Consider the following 20,923-nt stretch of genomic DNA (forward strand, 5'->3'; position numbering starts at 1 on the left):
GGTATTAGAAACTGCTAAGTTGGTTGTATCTAAACTTTGTCAATAGGTGCTGTAGCCAGGTGCAATGTTTTCAGTAAAACCGTGTTGGTATGTAAATATACAGTAATCCATTTATTTCTTCAGTGTGTATGCATACTGTATTCCTTTCATTGTCTGGGTTCTGTTATAATTACACCTAAGGCAAAAAACTAGGTTCCGTGTTATCAGCAGTAAGGCAAAAAAATGTAAATCATATTGTCATCGCAGTATTCAACAATGTTATCGCAATGTTTTCCTAATCCCGTGCAGCCCTAGTGCGAGTCATAAGGAACTATGAAAGATAGAAATGCTTATTTTACTCAATTAACCAGTTGAACGATTCTAGGCATAGCAGTGGACTTTTCTGGTTCCACTGAAAAATCGGCCATTCGTTTTTCCCCATAGAGATTTACACAAATATTTATATCAATTATTTTAAGCCTAGAATCCAGGATCCAGGTGAATCATGAACATAAAACCTTTGGATTTTGTGAAGAAGAAAAAAAAAATATATTTAATTATATGATATACTACTAACTACTACAATATCTATCTATAAATGCACCAATGTCCATATATGGAGCTGGCCTGTTCTGACATCATTCCGACGTCTGCATACACTCCATATTTGGGCATGCCTGACAAAGAACTCCATATACAGTATGGGCATAAAAGGGACACAGGCAAAATATCTGGGTGGGGCATGAATTTCCAACTTGCATCGTTCCAAGTAGGCCAGCGCCCTCTACGGACACGCTGTAGAGGGCCCACGGGCACCGCTCTAGTTGAATAAATACACTTTTAAGGTGTTTTTATTTAAAGAATCAAAAGGTTTTATGGACATGATTCACCATCCTGGAAATGAAGAAAATTTACTTTTACACAATATTAACATTTGAGGACCTGTATAATAAACTGCAATACAATGTAAAAAAATTTTTACAAATACATTTTAGCCATAAGTGCCGAGCTATACACAAAGCGTGTGTGCGCGCAAATACACGGATATGCGAGAGCCCTGCATATGCAGACTTTTAAATAGGACTTGATCTTTCAAAAGCCTGGGTGTAGCTCGGCTGTGATGGTTACAAAAGCCCTACGTGGCCCTAGGCTTTAGTACATTATTATGTGCGGACAAACGTGCACCAAATGAGCGCCTCTAGATGAGGCGGCCGTGTCCCGATGGAAAGGCGATGCATGAGCATGCTCTCCGTTAGAGCAAAGATCCTGTGAAACAAGTGGAACGTTGAATGAACCACAGAGGCAAAAAATCAAGAGGACCAAAAAAAAAAGAAAAAGAAAAAAAGGTCGACACAGTTCTCTTAATTTGATTGACTTTATTTGTAAGGCACCAGAAGTACTTCCTTACTGCAGAACATTTCATTTTCATTTATAGTAAATGTTTGTTACTTTTATAGTTCACCTTTTTTTTCTCGTTTTGTTAAAATGAAGCTATGATTCCATGACACAAAACTTTTTGTTTGTTTTTTTTATCCCGCCAAAGTACACACTTTCAGGTTTTACATTATACACAAAATAAGTATTTAAAAAAAGACCTTTACAAAGCTCAAAATGCTTACAATGCTTCACGCTATTGGGGGGAGGGGGGGCAGATGGGGCAAGCAATGGGGTCAGGACACAGGGGTCAGAGAAGTGGACTAGGGGCCACGGTACTGCAGTTTACCCTAGGGGTGTCACAACCAGTACTGTAACCCCCCTAGGGGTGTCACAACCAGTACTGTAACCCCCCTAGGGGTGTCACAACCAGTACTGTAACCCCCCTAGGGGTGTCACAACCAGTACTGTAACCCCCCTAGGGGTGTCACAACCAGTACTGTAACCCCCCCACTAGGGGTGTCACAACCAGTACTGTAGCCCCCCTACTAGGGGTGTCACAACCAGTACTGTAACCCCCCTAGGGGTGTCACAACCAGTACTGTAACCCCCCTAGGGGTGTCACACCCAGTACTGTAACCCCCCCTAGGGGTGTCACAACCAGTACTGTAACCCCCCTAGGGGTGTCACAACCAGTACTGTAACCCCCCTAGGGGTGTCACAACCAGTACTGTAACACCCAGTACTGTAACCCCCCTAGGGGTGTCACAACCAGTACTGTAACCCCCCTAGGGGTGTCACAACCAGTACTGTAACCCCCCTAGGGGTGTCACAACCAGTACTGTAACCCCCCTAGGGGTGTCACAACCAGTACTGTAACACGATAGCACGAGAATCATCCAGGACAGCCATATACACATAAAGCTTTATATGTATAACTGTATACAGAGGCTGACGGCTCTCCCACTACTTCAACACATACATAGTTTCATCTGCATCGGTCTCTTTAAAACATCAGATTTTTCACTCTTATTCTAGTTATAATAACGATTAATAATAGTTTAAAGGAAAAGAAAGAAAGAAAGAAAGATAGAAAGAAAGAAGTGCGTTGGGATCACCACAGAGAAAATTTGGACCAAATGTTCTTAAAGAAACATCTCTTCGCTAGAAAGTCTTGGTTTCCCCTGTAGACATTGTGCATCATATGCACGCACGTCGCGTGAGTGTGTGTCTTGTCCACACACACACACACTCCACATATCACTACTACAATATGTATCTGGAGGGGAGGGGGGGGGGGCAAGAAGATCTTCTAGCTTCATTCAGAAGTAGAAGAGCGTATCGTTATTATGAAGAACAGCGATGCATTCCGCCTCTGTGGCTCAGGCCCATTGCCTCACTGACAACCAAACCTATACAGCCGCACGCGCACACACACACACACACACACGTCGTCTCAGAGTCATCCAACTGATACCCGTCCCTCATTATCTAGACATTTTGTCACATCTATTCACTCTCACAGTTTATTAATATTAAGCCACCAAAAGAGAGGGTATAATAGGGGCAACGCAATAACACAAAAACGTTTGATTGTGTGTGTTTGGGGGGGGGGGTATTTAACATGCTGTCGAATAGACTGCCTTCAGAACAAGTCAGTCAGTCCAATAACAAACTCTCTTGACCTTAGCTCAATTTTTTCGCCAGCATTTCACTGGAACATGCCATTCTAAGCCCAAAGTAGGCCTATTCTAAGGACTATACAGGAAGCAATGGGGAGTTGGGGGTGGGGGGGGGGCTTTATTTATCTCCCCAGCTAAAGGAAACAGTGGCCGCTTGTGCTTTGTCTGTGGGACATCCATCATTTCTTTTTAGGTCACCGGGCTAGGAGATTTCTCACTGAATGTTATATATGTAGGCTAATGTCACCTACATAACACAGTGTTTTGTCTTGTATGTATGTCGTACGGTTGTTCTGAATCGGGGAGTAGGAGTGTTTCTGTCCTAACTAAGAGAAACGGAAACACACAGCCTAAAATAGACCTAGGAATTAAGTCGAAGGACTGGATCATATCCTACATATTATGTGCAACGTGATTAAACTTAAATTAGCATTACCAGTGTGGTCTTTCTTTTTGTTTTGGTTTCATCTTTTGTCCTTTACGTAAAGGCAGTCTGTGGCATCCACATGACCGAGTAGTGTGTTGTTTTTCTACGACTCAACAGAAGCGTCAGGTGGATCTATCAGAGAGCGCTCACATCATACAACATCAAAGGGACACCTTCCAAAAACAGACGCTATGCCCTCTGCTGTCAAATATACAACATGCACATCCTCTCTTCCTTTGACAACTGCTTTAATATTTGTGCAATTTTACAAGGGGGGGGGGGGGGGGGGGGGGGGGGTTTGGAGGGAGGGGGGGGGGGGGTGTTGGGCTGCAGACACACAAGTCAAGTCAAGTGGCAGCTTTTCTTTTGTTGCACAATGTGCCATTCTCAGCTTTCTTTGTTGTTGAAAAGTGCTGCCTCTTCCAGGTAAGGTGCTGGCTGGAACTATACCCTGCTGTGTTGGATAAGTATCATAAGTAGGGGGGGCATTAGTTTGAAAGGTAGGTTTGTTTGTTTGTTTTCTTGACTGACAACTCTAATTTCAACTGGAAACATAAGGAAAAAGGTAGCTCAAAAGAAGGTGCATTTTCCATTTCCACTTATACGAATTCATGATGCTCACAACATAAAATGTCTAGAGTTTCTATGCCTTGTCATTATACACCTCTGCTTTCCGAGAGCCCCCTCGGGCGACTAAAAGCAACGCTAGAATTTAGGCTAGAATGGGAGCGCAGCTTCACACCAGAGTTACAACAACGGTAATGTTTCCCTTTCTTTCGTGGAAAATCCCTGTTTAAACGGCACACTGATCCATCACAATCGGTCTTTTAAGCCCACGGCCAAATTCTAGCTTTTAAATGGAAGCATGCAATTTAAACAGTCTAAGATATTCAACATCACTGTATTTTTGTAAGCAGGTTTTTCTTTTTCTTTTTTTTCCTTCTTTTTTTCTAGAAAACATTGTCCAGGCAGATCTTTCCATTTGTACAGGGGGCCTACGGCTCGTCTAGGAATCTGTGTGAGAGAACTGAAGGCTTGCAATGTCAAAGCAACCGAGGCTCATATAGGCCGTGTCGCCATCCTCGTCTTGTTTAACAAATGCATTGTGTCGGTCCTAACACCTTTACCACGGTACATTCACACTCACAGATTGCCCTGCATGGACCAGAGGCAGGTGTGTAGGCGAGGCGAGGAGAGGAGAGTGGGCAGGGAGGACAGAGGGAAAAAAAAGGACAGTGAAACAGACAGGAGGAAGGAAAGCAATATGAATAGAAGAAAAACAACAAAAGAACCAAGCTTAATCACATACAAAAATAAGATACATAATCTTAAAAAGGCTGCTTTTTTGAGGGGCGGGGGGGGGGGGGCTTACACAACTCTTTGTTGGGGTGGAATTGTGGCAACAGAAAAAGAGAGAAAGGGGAAATAAGCACAAGGAGTGAGAGGGGGAAAATAAAAAACAGCATGTTAAGTATAAGGTGTAGAGGTTGAGAAACTGGAGCCAAAAGCATCCTAGTAGAGCTGAGAGGGTCAGGGCTTGGAGCCCAGGGTAGGAGGAGGGGCTATGCCAAGGGGATGGGGGGAAGCAGGGAAGGGAAAGCTGTAGGCCGGTAGGGTGTGGGGTGGGGAGGTTTAGGTCATCCAGGCGCGGGGGGCGGCCTCTCTGGACACACAAACTGAATCTTGAACGGGGAGGAACAACAGTGGGGTCGTCGTTCGTCCTAATCTAATCGGACTTGTCCCCGTCCTCCTCGCGGTGGCTGTCGGCGCCGTCGCGCGCCGCCTTCTCCTCCTTGGCGAGCTGCGCCTGGGAGGCCAGGATGGAGGAGAGGGAGAAGAGGCCGGACGAGGAGGTGACGGAGGCGGGCAGGCCGGGCTGGCCGAGGCCCAGCGGCAGCGGGGTCATGGGCAGCGCCAGGCCTTGGAGCTGAGACAGCTGGTGAGCCTGGAGCTGCTGCTGCATGAGAGAGGAGAAAACACCACGCAGCTCAGAGAGAGACACACTGAAACACACTGCTAACCTGCAGTTAGCAGTGGACAATACATGCAGCTCAGACACAGTGACAGACACACTAAATCACACTGCTAAGCTGCTGCATGGACATGCAGCACACACACACACACACACACACACACACACACACACACACACACACACAGCAGGAGAGAGGGGCACACTACGCAGCTAAGACACAGACACACACATCACACAGCACTGCTAACATGCTGCATGTACAATATACGTTACACTAGACCAATCACAATTATTACACAATAGTCTATTTATTTTGTATTTTTAACAAAAGCCCAAATAGTATAAGAAAAACCCCACAATTAATCGTCAAATTACATTTGTAATCGTGACCCACCCTACGTTACAGATCAGCTTTTATATGTAAGCCCTCGAGCGCAGCAGCACGATAGTTATACAGTATAGCACATATCACAGCTTATACAAAGACAGGCACAGTAGGAGATACTAAATCTACAAGGACGCTATGGACACTAATATATACAATATGCTATGCTTGATGTACAACCCCTAAGGCACAAGTTTCAGCGCAACGTGACAGAGAGAGAGAGATCACGCCAAGTACAGATGATATATATAAAGACAGGAGAATCCAACTATACTAAAGTTAGACCATGCCAAGTACAGATGATATATATAAAGACAGGAGAATCCAACTATACTAAAGTTAGACCATACAAAGCTATGATCAGGTTCCACGTCTGCACAGGACGATACACCTTTCAGGTCAACGGCTCTACTGCAAACAAACAGCTACAAGTCAAAGTCACGGAGTAAATAATATAATATATGTTTTTACCCGTCAGCACCTTGCAATGCAATTCTATGCTTTTAAGAACTGAATATGCTTACAATAAATATTATGTCCTTTACTGGTAGGTCTGTATGCGTTATGTTTTTGTTTTAGAGCCAGACTGATATATTCTTATTTTTTCAAAAATCTTTCAAAAGTAGCAACTCAATGCGAGCTTGAAGATCTGTGCTGTTTTAATTTTCTGTTTTTGATCAACTTAATCAAATTGATAGATTTTGTACCTTTTTCTTCTTTTCTTTTTTGCCAATTGGTAGTCTAGGTCGGACCTAAAATCGTGCAGTGGTAGCATGATGTACTTTTAGGAACAGGCTTGGGTTAGTTAGTCTTTATGCCCTTTTTGAGTTCATAGCACAGACAACTGGCAAAGCATGCCCACCAAATAATTGTGATTTGATAGGGATTTGATAGTCTACTTAACTTAATCGTTAAATATGTTATGTGTGGAGAGAACAACCTCACTCATTTCCATTCTCCATTTCATGTGAATCGTCACTCGCTAAGAGTCGCTATGCCAGCACGGTCAGTCATAATAACCGTGAACTGCATCCATAATGTCGACGACATTGCGGATCTTACTTCCTCCCACAGAGACACTTTAATGAGAGGAAGTTGTTTCCGAATTACTCGCAGGATCTTACTGACAAGTTAAGTTACATCCTACTTTTATTTTTTTTTATTTATTGTGCCCTCGGGAGAGTTTGTTCTCTGCGTTTGACACAAATCCTAACAAATTTACGTATGAGCGGTGCGCGGCCACCGTGGTGCAGTGCCCGGGGACCGCGCTCTAGTTGGAACGCCAGTACCTTGAGTCAAGGTCAGTGGCAGGAGTAGGTACCTACAGTAGCGGCGTGCACACACATACAGTACTGCTGTGTATTACGTTTGTCTGTGTGACGATGATATAACACCACACCACAGTCTTGACGTCCTGTGTCCAAAGACGTGTCTCTCTATACAGCCCGTCTAACTATGGTTTCACTGTGATGAAGTCATCAGAATCCTGTCATATTCCTCCCACTACTGCCTCACGCTTTTCATGAAACCAGCCACCCCCAAAACAATGGCATGACATTTCTCAGACAGAGAGAGAGAGAGAGACACAGAGACAGAGGTAGAAAGTAGAGATGGTGTACAACTGATGCAACAAGGTGATAGGCCTGACCTTCGATTACGTTTTTGATGATCGACGCTTCGATATAATTTTGTTTCGATCGTCGCCGCTTCGAAACCCAACGGGGGGGGGGGGGGGGGGGGGAGGGGGCGCGAGGCGCAATGCGAGGTTGCGCGAAGCGAGGCGCGCAATGTGCGAGCAGTGAACAGAGAGAGACAATTGCTATTGCTTAGAGAGAGAGAGAGAGACGTAAAAGCCGTTCCATTTCAAAGACATCACCGTCTCGCAGGCACGTTCGCACAACCAAAAAAGCGGCTCTGTCTCTGAGAGTGCAATATTATAGTTAGTTACCGTAGGCTACTTATATTAGTGCAGAAAAGAGACAATAAATCCCGCTTTGGAGAAGATTTCGCTCCGAAGGGGTTGTGGTGGCAGGGAATAAGGATAGAAGCTAGACGGCATGACTGTAGCTGCTTGACTTACTTGTTAACACGTGACGTGAGGACGGAGGAGGCTCTGCGAGGCGCGAGCATGGCTCGCGGACCAAAATGGGCCGTCTAGCGGACCAAAAGGGTCCGCTTTTTTTTAATGAACGTCGATTAATCGATTTTTTTGGGTCAGCCCTACAAGATGAAAGGGTGTATATTAATCCTGTACGAGATGGATCACATAATGTGACTAAACATGAAGGAAAAGAAAGTATATCGAGGAGGACTACCTTAAAAAAAAACCTATACTGTACCTACAAACCCACAGTCCTCAGTTTCTAAGGCCACAGACAGTGGGGGGGGGGGGGGGGGGGGGAGTAAAGACCCTCGGAAAAACCATGCATCATCGTGATGAAGCGGCTAAACCCGCTAACACGAGACGGTAGCACATGATAGAGTATGCTAAGCTAGCTAACATAGCGCCTCTGGTGATGAATGATGGCACCTCCTGGGCTAACGCCGTACTCATAGTGATGGAATATCTGTGCTATCTGGCTAGCCCTCCGCCCATATTGATGAGGCACAGTAGTAGCTACCAGGGAAATACCATGAAGTATTGCAGCTAGCTGAATAAACTGTTGTAATAAACTAGGGTATTATGTATGATGTTAATCAGTTACTAAGAGCTTCACAGTGAATAAAGCAAATGCATTTTAAGTGTTAAAAACAAGTGCAGTGATGGAAGCATTGCAGCTGGACAATTTATTCTATTTAGTCTAAATGTTTTAGCTACAGTACCTTAGATCAGTAACTATGACAAAATGTAGCTATAGGCAGGTGGCGAAAGTGGGCCGGAATGGTACCGCTAAAAAAGCAGCAACTGATGTGAAAAGCTCCATATAACCAGTTTGCCACGAACGCATGTTATGTGCAAACAATGTACGAACGTTTAAGAGCAACATAAGAGTTACTGTTACTGTTTGATTAAAATGTGCCTCTCTAAAGCATTCCAGTGTTTGTGTCAACGTAATCCGTGTTGGGACTGCCTGTGATCCGGTCACTGTGAAGGTTGCCGATCCGGTCTAGAAGCGGATAAGGACAGACTATATTGTCTGTCCTGATGAAGGTCTAAATTGACCGCAACATTTCTGGCAAGTTTTCTGACAGTGTGAGGGGACCCTTCTTTGTTTTTCAAAGATAACCTTTTTAAAGTATGCTTTATTGCCCTATGCACCTGTCACTAGCCTTCTGAGGTGTGCATCGGCCTTTTGCTAATACTTAAAGCATAATGAAATTTGGAAAATGTTGTCTCTGGTGTGTTATACAAAAATTATATTTTTTTCCCGCGATGTTTGTGGCAGAGCAGGCTTCTCCTTCTGTGGACCTTAATGATCAAATGAATAGAAAAAAACCCCACAAATAAAACGTACGGCATGACATCACAGGTTAAACGCCATTCCTTGAGCCTGTGGCCCCTCGACTAAAGCCTTGTATCCAAAGCTTCGAGCGCTGTCCCATGGTGAGCTTGCGCGCATCCCGACGACCGCAAATCATTGGTGAGTTTGTATTGCATCGCTGCATCGCATGTAACCGTTTGTAACCAGAGCTAAGGGGGGATGAGCTTACGGCTAACGATCACAACAACAACCCCGCCCCCTACCTCACTGAATAGCCCGGAAATTAAACCAGGTTCGTAGAGTGAGAACGGCACAGGTTAGGTGAGCTTAAGCTACCGCCTAGCGGGCAACAATGGAGTTAAATGCTGATGTCCTCACACATATAGTAATACAAACGTGTGTGTGTGTGTAGATGCACGGGGTGGGTGTTACCCTGATGATGGAGTTCATCTCAGGGGGGGTGACCTGCTTGGCTCTCTCTATGGCTCCCAGGACCTGCTGCTGGTGCTGAGGGGGGGAGGGGGAGGTTAGATCAATATCAACTGTCCTACAGTGATTCTCTGCTCCTTCCTTCAGCTCACACACACACACACAGGGACGGACAGACCGCACACACACACAGGGACGGACAGACCGCACACACACACAGGGACGGACAGACTGCACACACACACACACACAGGGACGGACAGACCGCACACACACACACAGGGAAGGACAGACACCACAAGATGGTGTATAGCACACGGTTGATTGGCATGCTGTAATGGGTGGAGGTCAACCTCCTGCTGGACAGATAAGAGCATAGCTTATCTGTATCACACACACACACACACACACACACACACACACACACACACACACACACACACACACACACACACACACACACACACACACACACACACACACACACACACACACACACACACACACACACACACACACACACACACACACACACACACACACACACACACACACAAAGGGAGGAATGATTCAAAGGTTGGAGGGAGGTGAAGAGAAGATGGAAGAGAGACAGTAACACTAAACAGAGGAGAGAGGGAGGGACAGACAGAGAGAGAGAGAGACAGAGAGATGCTGAGGGTTTGAAGAGGTATGGAAGTAAATAAATGTATGGTGAAGAATGATGTCATTCATCCTGGAACAAAATGACAGTCAGTGGGGATAGTGACCGATGTGTGTACTGTGTAGAATTGTATGTGTGTGTGTGTACGTGCGTGCGTGCGTGTGTGTGTGTGTGCGTGTGCTCACCTCCTGGGACAGGTAGGGGAGGACCTGAGCACAGATCCCATTCAATCTCTTCACTATCTCAGCCTGTGAACACAAAGACATGGACAAGACGAGATGAATACAAATGGGTTATTGTCAGAAGAATGCGCTTTGTTTTTCGCGTCTGTTTGCATGCTAAACTTTGAGACTTGAGAGGCGACGGTAAGTCAAACGGGAAGCCTATTTCGGACCACAATCTTTCTATGGAGGAACTATTGAAGATATGAGGTTTTTCAAGGACCGTCAAAATGAGAACCACCGAGCCACAACGACAAGACTCGTACGTCCTACCAGCTCAGTGGCCTCGTAGTTACAGAGTGTCCTCCCTGAGACTGGGAGGTCAGGGTTCAATCCCAGCTGGAGTCATGGGATCCCATGGCAAATTGGCGCCCTAAAGCCTGCCAAACGTGGCTTCTCCGTGTTCCAGGGTTTACATTCTTTAATCCATGTTTTGATCCGATTGCATCGTTAGCCACCGTTCGTGAGCACATCAACACCAAGTATAGGACAGTGGCCGCGGCCATTTTGAAGATGAGCGAGCATCCACTTCCATTCAAAGCCCTGTATCTCAGAAACGACATTGAGGGGCGGTTTCTGGCCCAGACAAGCGTTTTCAACGCCCTGTAGCAAGCGCTGTGATACTCTCGGTCGGGTTTTTCCAACACCGACCGAGAGAACAACCACCGGTCAAGACACACACACACACACACACACACACACACACACACACACACACAGCAGTTTGTCACTATAACATGTGATTACGGATATTTGGCTGTGTTACGCGCGATAAAACCTTGGCAATACGCCATTAATTAATAGCGGCGAGGGTAAGTGTTAATGACAGTACTTAAGACTCACTCAGCAAAACACAACACACACTCACTGAAGACTTCATTACGAGGGTCCATAAACAGGCCATGATGTTGGTACTTTTTTCTATCGAGTTGACATTACTCCTCTACAATGTCACCCAATGTTATTAAAATGCATGTGCAAATAGTAACAGACTGGACATCTGAAGCATCAAGACTTGAATGACAACATCTCTTCATCGTGTGTGTAATCCACGCGTGGAAAACTTGCAGCTTATGTTACGTCATCGTTTTGAACAATTCAGCATTGTTGCGAAACATTTATTTTATTCCAATTTTTAAACGGGTCCTGTTGCTTTAAACACGTGCAGTATATGTACCGTTTTTGGAAGAAGTAAACAAACAGGATGTATATATTATATGCACTATAAATGCACAATGATCATTATATACTGTAGGCTGGCCTGCGGTCGGACACACACACAGGTCTATTATCACATTTGGCTGGTTATCATCCGATCCGTGTGAGAGATATGCAAAGCAAGTGGTAATTGCGTTAGAAGCTAATTGGCTGTGCGGCGAGGAGAGAGAGGGGGCCACGCTAACAGTCGTTAGGCATGCAGAGCAACGCTTCAGTTCTATCTTCTCATCATCACACACACACACACACACACACACACACACACACACACACACACACACACACACACACACACACACACACACACACACACACACACACACACACACACACACACACACACACACACACACACACACACACACACACACACACACACACACACACACACACACACACACACACACACGGCGCCTAAAATGGCTCCACGGTACGGTCCCCCCATGAATGAACCAATCTGTCCCAAACTGTGATTCTACTGTGGCTACGCTTTCCTAAATAAAGGATTAACCCATTTTTACCTGAGATCAGGTTCTAAAAATGTCTTCTACATCCTGACAGTTTTCTGAAAAAGCTATGTTTCTGTCAGTCGTTCTTCGATTTTTCAGAAAATAGCAGACCTACAAGCTCGTGCTATGTGCTTGTAGATCTGATATTTTTCAATAGCTAAAGCATAACACAATGCTAACACCAAAAGGTCATCTTACAGTATGTAAGATGACGATGATGTTCTACACACAGCTGACCAGTTGAAGAAATCACAGATTGAGTCTTGAAGCGCAAATAACATGCATTTTAAAACTGCTTTTAATATTTAATATCATATTGTCTATGTCCCTCAAGGTTATGTCTAATGGTCTGAGCCTCAATCACCACTCTGATTTCTTTCTGCACTTTGAAAGCAGTTTTAGCTGCAGTACCACGAGAGTCCATTCATGTTCCATGGAAGACGCTTCATTCTGAACACGTATTCTATTGCTAGTTTGGCCACTTCATAGAGTCCAACTTAAAATGACTGATAACCGTTTCCATATCAGTCTCCATTTTCTCCCTTTCTCTCACGGCTCATTCTCCGTCTTTCTCGTTTTCCTGCATAGTCGGTTCACGCAGAGAGCACAAACAGTACTGAAAACACAATAGTGTGTATATATATATAAATATTTATAAACAGGGCATAAATATACACACATACATGTAAATATACACGTCAGAGACGTTCAATACACATAATGTAGCCATAAAAGTGACCGCGCACATAAGTAACTAGGAAAGGGGACGCTCCGCAGTAGTGCTCATCTCTGCCAGGCTCAGGGTCGCCTAGACGAATCCATAGAGCGGTGCCCTGTGGACCGGGTGTTGTAGCCAATCAATGAGGTGTCAAGCAGCTGTGCTAAATGGTGCAGCTACGGCTGCACCCAGGGCACCCCTCTGTGGATCATGCTATAACCCAGTTTGGGCGGGACAACCTTTTGGGGTGTTAGCATTATGTTATGCTTTAGCTATTGAAAGATAGCAGATCTACAAGCTCATAGCGCGCCACGAGCTTGTAGGTCTGCTATTTTAGAAAAATCTGAAGAACGACTGACATAGAAACATAGCTTTTTCAGAAAACTGTCAGGATGTAGAAGACATTCTTTAGAATCTGATCTCAGGTCAAAATGTGATAAGTAAGTTGTATCCATCAGGACCCGAAGGAAGGGGAAATAGCAATCCAATGACATGCGGTTCAATTCTTATTTTTTGAGTGGTGCAACCACTCCCTTACGGAGCTATGTGTGTGTGGGTGGCTGGCTGGCTGGGTGGGTGCGTCTGAGCACGAAAACAGCACGAAAACACCACTTGTGCGCAACCTAACACACACACAAACACACAGGCACATATTAACTGTTGGGGCTATCCAAATGCGGCCCGCAGAGCGCCCCTAGGAGCCCTTGGAATAATTTACAAAAAAAAAAAATTAAAGAGAAGAATTTACAGGTATGTGTGCGATATATAAAGTGCTAGATTATCATAATGACAGTAATCCTAAATTATATTCTATCATATTCAAGGGCTTTTGGAGAGAAATTTGACAGACTCCTGCTGTGTGTGTGTGTGTGTGTTCAGCTAGTGCTCGTTGACGCTCGTTCTGTCAAATAGGTCTACTCTAAGGTATTGCATATACTTGTATAGACATATATCACCCTGTGCTCATACTGTGCACAAATGTATTAGCCTACATAAATCTCACAATCATTCTGCAGTTGTGGCCCCCAACCTAATCTAGTTGAATACCCCTGCCCCTGGTATACAGTATATGGTGATTTCGGGTGTGACAGTACAGTACAGTACAGTACAGTACAGTACAGTACAGTACAGTACAGTACAGTACAGTACAGTACAGTACAGTACAGTACAGTACAGTACAGTACAGTACAGTACAGTACAGTGACCCACACATGGTAACTAATTTCTCAACCGTTTCGGACGCGGGGCAGCACGCCGGAATCGGGCCGGCACCCTGGGTGCGTTCCTGTGGGTCTGGAAATCCCCCCCCAACCCAGGGCCCCCACACAGAGTTGCACCACTCACTTCACACAGGTGTGATTTTTTTTTACTTTGTGATATGGGCAGAAGTTAAATTTCTTTCCCGATACCGTTCTTGTGCGTAAGGGATAATTTTTTTATATTTCCTGTAATCGTTATATGTCAAAGCCCACGTCAAAACTGTTCCTGTGTGTGTGGGGAGGAAGGGGAGAATGTTTAAATGGTATAAAAGATTGGTTTCTCCAGATCAGGTAAATTGCAGATCACAGATCCGAGTCATTTGGAGTGAAAATGGTCTGATGAGCGATCAGTGGCACCTCTAGGGTGAATGGATAATGTGTTCGTGATGTTATATGTTCATTCACCTCTAGGGTGAATGGATAATGTGTTCGTGATGTTATATGTTCATTCACCTCTAGGGTGAATGGATAATGTGTTCGTGATGTTATATGTTCATTCACCTCTAGGGTGAATGGATAATGTGTTCATGATGTTATATGTTATATGTTCATTCCCCTCTAGGGCAGGGCTCGACAGTGCGACTAGGTACTCGCATTTGCGACTAAAAATATCACCGTGCGATTTGTAAAATGAGGTGCGACTACAGGATTTGACCATTCAATCGTGATAAAGACAAGTCTCTGTCTACAGCAAGTGCACATTCTATAGTCGTGGTTCTATACCTAAATTTATATTTCTGAACGGCGGTGTCGTTCGCCAAAAAGAGCAGAGCAACAAGCTAACAACGTGTCGAGGCTCAATGCGGTGTTCATTTGAAGATCTGTCCCCTTTGCTCCCACCGCCCCTCCCCTCACTGTGTTGCTGCTCCGTGCTCTTCCCTGTCACTGCTTGCTGACTGAGTGTCAGCAGCGGCAGACAGAAAATAAGTCAGAGCGAACTCAGCGGGATAGCATTAGCATGATAGCACAGATTCAGAAGGAATTGCTTGGACCCCGAAACGTTATTTGCAAAGTTTGTTTGTAATGTTCAAAGTTCAAACGTAACTTACTTTTAACCAAACGCGGGTGAAACTGCGTGCAGCCGTGCACGCGCGCACACACACACACACACATGGAGTGGATGGATAGATGTTCATCAAAAACAACCCTTGCTTACAAAAGCGTGTGCCCAGCATAAATGATAATGCGAATGACCGAACTGGCTGGATTACCGTATTAATATCAGTCAGTCAGTCAAAGCCAAGGAGAATGTTACAATACTAATTCACCATCGAGCAGCCTCTGCACTGTCTGAATGTCACACTAACATAGTAACATGATAGAACAGCAGGATAAAAACGGATAGCCTGTCTATCCATCCATGAGCAACATATTATCTATCTAGCTCTGGTCCATAGCTGTGTTGCACATATTAGAGGTATGGAACAGAGCTACTATCGATCTATCTTCAAAGTATTAGCATAAAACAAATTGATTATATAGATTATATGAAAACAAACATAATGATATCATGATGAATATCACTATTTTGTGATAATTGCTGAAAAGATAGTGATATAATATTTTGACATATTATTTTCCACCCCTACCTCATATCACTTCATTAAAGAAAAATCAGGGGGGCGCTCTTGTCATCATACATCATCAGATATCATCTCATACTGGCCAATCAGAATGCCTGTTGCCTGTGATTGGTTAGCTGATTTGCTCGTTTACATATGACATACATCTTCCCTTCAATGTCAATGGCTTTTAATTTATGTCATATTTAGCAGAATTTTGACATAATTTCTCTGTTGATTGTCAATGGCTCATTTTGAGATGTGTGGGGGCAAAGGCTGTATATAGGAGGGGCTAGCGCCCCTTAAAAATACATCATTTTTCATCGTGCTCCTAAAATAATTTGTGTGCTACTAGATTTTTCAACTTAGGCGCACACGTGCTACTTGGAAAAATGCTAAGCGTCGAGCCCTGCTCTAGGGTGAATGGATAATGTGTTTGTGATGTTATATGTTATATGTTCATTCACCTCTAGGGTGAATGGATAATGTGTTTGTGATGTTATATGGTGTTGTTTTGTAAGAAACAGGCCCTTCCCACTAGATTTGGACACACATTGCAGGCAAACAGTGTGGAATATCAAAAAACTGTTTGACGCTCGTCCAGGGTCGAGATCGGTGTGCAACAACATTGGTTAAAACATCATGTTTCTGCAACAAACGGTGACATTTGTAGCATTTTTATGTGGCACACTATGAATCTCGGTGAAATTGCTTTGGGTTCTGTGATGTTTACAGGCCCCTCGGTTGTGTGATAGAAATCCGGGTTCGATCAGGCAAACTTTGGAAACAAATAATAGCCGAGAGGAATAGAATATAAAACACTGGTATGATGAATGATGATACATTATTACGTGCGTGCGTGCGTGTGTGTGCGCGCGTGCGTGCGTGAGAGTGTGTGTGTGTGTGTGAGAGAGTTGGTCAAAAATCTAATGGTTGCAAAAAGTATGTTTTGAAGAAAACACTGAATGGTGGAAAATCTAGAAATTGCATACACTCACAGACACAAAACATAGCATCGAGTCCACTTCAATTGGGCATACAGTAGCGCAAACGTCGCTCACTCTCTGCCGATTTCTTATCGTCTGCTATTTTTTTTAAGCGTGAAAATGTGGCCCAAATGTTTGAATATATTCTTTCAACGTTTTTAACTCAAATCTTTGCTTCTGAGGGAGGGGGGGGGGGTCCCTGGAACAACATATTTTCAGATGGGGCTCGGCGGACAATTACATATAAGTTTGGGGGTCCTTGACATGTTAATGTTTGAGAACGACTGACATAAGAAACATGGGTTTTTCAGAAAACTGACATTTTGTAGAATCGGTCTCGGTCGAAATGGGTTAATTAGTCTCATGTCCAGCAGCTGTGCCTAGTTTCTCCCTATGCCATAAAAAGTTTCAGTCTACTGCGTAGATGACTGGCACTCTTCAGACGGACAGGCAACAAGGACAGAGAATGTGAGAACGGAGCAAAATACTAGGCCTTTCACAATCATTACATAATCGCCTAATCGAAAATTATTTGAGATAATCACCATAGATTTTTGCATAATCGTCAGTCGTTTCCATGTTGAAAGATGTCCATACATTTTCAAACATGTTCCGAAAAAAACTAAGTAGAAATGCTAAATAGCAGAAATAGCAGATCTACAAGCTTACATGTGTTGTAAGCTTGTACATCAACTATTTTGCACAGTATTTTGGATAGAACAAATTCTGAAAAATGGTTAAATGTGTCAGTGATTTCTTTGTATATTTAAGTTAGTCGTTATATCTGCACTGTGCAATTTGTGATTACGAATCCTAAAAGCCAAACAGAAATACAAATTGTAACGTTCCAATGTTAAAAAAAAAGAAGAAGAAAACAAATCGTCAATCGCAATTGTTTGTATGACAATTAATCGTCGACTTAACCCATTCTGGACGGTGTTTTAACTAATCATTATGTTATACATTAGCTATTGAAAAATAGCAGATCTACAAGCTCATAGCGCGCCACTTGAAAAATGGTAAAAATGCGGCACAAATCTTTGAATATATATCCTTTCAGAGCGAACATTTTTTTTTATTCCGACGTCAGGCCTAAATGGGTTCAATTTGTAATATTAACAACCCCTTACGAAAGAGAGACAAACTAAAAATATGGAGATAAGGCGTTTTGTTTGAACTCAGTGGAGAGCAAGAGATGAGACAGGGTAAGAAAGAGAGAGCGACAGAACAAGAGACGGAGAGGTGGAAAGAGGAGGGGGGGGGCTGTACACAATGGGCCCAGACATGAATGCTCTCCGACACTCGTTTCCACACAACCCCTTCAATTTCAACTCTCTAATGGAACCGCTGCTTCTTTTGCGCCCACTCTCAGCGCACAAAGCAAGCGCGTGCACACGCCGCGCACGCTTCGCACGTCCACACTTTCACAAGATCACACATACACTCGCGCACACACACGAAGCGTGCGCGCGCACACACACACACACACACACACAAACACACAATTAGCAAACACACACCCACGCAAATAATAATAGGGAGGCCTGCGTGACTAAAATCACATGTACAAATTGGTCACACGTGCAACGCATACACATTTGTATGTGTGTGTGTGTGTGTGTGTGTGTGTGTGTGTGTGTGTGTGCATTTCATGTGTCCGGACACACACACACACACACACACACACGCACGTGCTCACACTCACTCCCCCCTCTTTCAACAATGAATTTCTAAATATTTCATCCCTGTCAAATAAAAGAGTGTGTTGTGATGAATTGTGCTCATGAGGCAGAGCGCAGCTGTTTGTGTGTGTGTTGCGGTACAAGATTATTTTCACGTGTGATTTCCTACAAATTAGCTTCCCGATTTTCCTGTGTGTGCGCACAGTGCGTGCGTGTGTGGTGTTGTGCTTTCCAGAGTATGTGTAGTAGGTGTAGACCTCTAAATCTGTAGAAGCAGTGTACTACTTCTCTCTCTCTGTGTGTGTGTGTGTGTGTGTGTGTGTGTGTGTGTGTGTGTGTGTGTGTGTGTGTGTGTGTGTGCAGTGCACTCGCATGCATGTGTGTGTGTGCACATGTGTGTGTGAAAGCTTTGAGTGTGCGCGAATGAGAGCCACCATTTGTCAAAGAGTACTCTGTGTTTGTTCACAGTAATAATAATAATAAATAATAATAATAATAATAATAGCTCAAATTTATATAGCACTTTTCTAAATTGAATGAGAGGAGAGAGGGAGCAGCTCTGAAGTAAGGCTGTTAGTGGCCGTGCACCGTCAATCATAAGGGTAGTGTGTGTGCATATGTGTGTGTGTGTGTGTGTACGTGTGCATGGGACAGCACCAGGTGAGGTCACTGATAAAGGCTAACCCGTGCGAGGCCCACCCTTCTCTCTGCCTCCCACAGCCAGGAGGCCCACCCTTCTCTCTGCCTCCCACAGCCAGGAGGCCCACCCTTCTCTCTGCCTCCCACAGTCAGGAGGCCCACCCTTCTCTCTGCCTCCCACAGCCAGGAGGCCCACCGTTCTCTCTGCCTCCCACAGCCAGGAGGCCCACCGTTCTCTCTGCCTCCCACAGCCAGGAGGCCCACCGTTCTCTCTGCCTCCCACAGTCAGGAGGCCCACCCTTCTCTCTGCCTCCCACAGTCAGGAGGCCCACCCTTCTCTCTGCCTCCCACAGCCAGGAGGCCCACCCTTCTCTCTGCCTCCCACAGCCAGGAGGCCCACCGTTCTCTCTGCCTCCCACAGCCAGGAGGCCCACCCTTCTCTCTGCCTCCCACAGCCAGGAGGCCCACCCTTCTCTCTGCCTCCCACAGCCAGGAGGCCCACCCTTCTCTCTGCCTCCCACAGCCAGGAGGCCCACCCTTCTCTCTGCCTCCCACAGCCAGGAGGCCCACCCTTCTCTCTGCCTCCCACAGCCAGGAGGCCCACCCTTCTCTCTGCCTCCCACAGCCAGGAGGCCCACCGTTCTCTCTGCCTCCCACAGCCAGGAGGCCCACCGTTCTCTCTGCCTCCCACAGCCAGGAGGCCCACCCTTCTCTCTGCCTCCCACAGCCAGGAGGCCCACCCTTCTCTCTGCCTCCCACAGCCAGGAGGCCCACCCTTCTCTCTGCCTCCCACAGCCAGGAGGCCCACCCTTCTCTCTGCCTCCCACAGCCAGGAGGCCCACCCTTCTCTCTGCCTCCCACAGCCAGGAGGCCTACAAGCTCGTCCGACAGTATCATCGTCCTCCATGAGACATGAATGCATTGTGTTATTGTATGAAATTATAATTAGTTACAAGTTGTATTTATATCGGCCAAATCTGAGGTCTCACGTTGTGAGTTGGTGCGCTAAACAAACATTAAAGTCCATAGACTTTTTTGGTCATCTATTCCCAAAAATGTTGAACAATCAGGCGTCCTCTCATCATATTTGGGTTTTATGTACAGTGGTCTCAAACTGATTTGCTGCTACTCGTGATGTCATAGGTGACTCCATACTTTGTATGGGGGGGGGCATGTTATGAGTCAAAGATGTGGGAGGGGAGTAGCTGGTTTTTTGATTGACTGAAATATGTATTAACAGTTTGCAGAATTACAGTACATTTCAAGCACAAACTCAATACAAAGACTGTTGACTGAGTGGACGGCCCAATAAAGCGTTACACTTGTTTACAAGAGGGTCCACCTCGTTCAATTCATCAAAGGTTGAGGGTGTGGCGGAGAAAATAATTTGCATACACACTATAGCCCCCCCGACCACATCAGGACATTGTGGTACTGCGGCTAAAACTGCTTTAGAAGCCAGACAAAATGGACTGGTTATTCAAATTATATAATAATAATATTATTATTGTCTCCACCAGGCCGAAGGCATGGGGGGAGAGTATGTTTTGCACTCCGTCCGTCCGTGTGTGTGTGTCCGTCCGTGTGTGTGTGTGTGTGTCCCCGTCCATGTGTCCGTGGGCAGCTAATCTCGGCCACTGTTAACCCGGTCGATGCCAAATTTTGCACACACACTCCCTGGATGCCAACGATGAACCTCTGCCCCAAACTTTCCAGAACGGCCTGTTATAGCGCCACCAGGAGGCCGCTTTGTGCAAAACAAGTTTTTGCACAGTACACCTACAGATTTTGTCCA

General features: G+C 45.0%; 1 protein-coding gene across 3 annotated transcripts in view; it reads right to left on the minus strand.

Annotated features, from left to right (window-relative positions):
- Positions 1-1,335: 1,335 nt before the first annotated feature.
- Positions 1,336-20,923, minus strand: part of tle5 (TLE family member 5, transcriptional modulator) — a 66,256-nt gene continuing 46,668 nt past the window's right edge. The window contains exons 6-10 of one of the 3 annotated variants that reach the window (XM_083767556.1): positions 10,520-10,582; positions 9,677-9,751; positions 2,236-5,419; positions 1,979-2,062; positions 1,336-1,703 (exon numbers count right to left, since the gene is read on the minus strand). In XM_083767556.1, coding sequence (XP_083623682.1) covers positions 5,189-5,419; positions 9,677-9,751; positions 10,520-10,582 — 369 coding nt within the window. In that variant the 3' untranslated portion in view covers positions 1,336-1,703; positions 1,979-2,062; positions 2,236-5,188. Of the gene's footprint in view, positions 1,704-1,978; positions 2,063-2,235; positions 5,420-9,676; positions 9,752-10,519; positions 10,583-20,923 lie in introns of those variants that run through there. The other 2 variants (XM_083767557.1, XM_083767558.1) reach the window with 2 other exon arrangements.

The sequence above is a fragment of the Protomyctophum parallelum genome, assembly GCF_964188405.1.
Source record: "Protomyctophum parallelum genome assembly, chromosome: 6".
In the NCBI taxonomy this organism is placed as follows: Eukaryota; Metazoa; Chordata; class Actinopteri; order Myctophiformes; family Myctophidae; genus Protomyctophum; species Protomyctophum parallelum.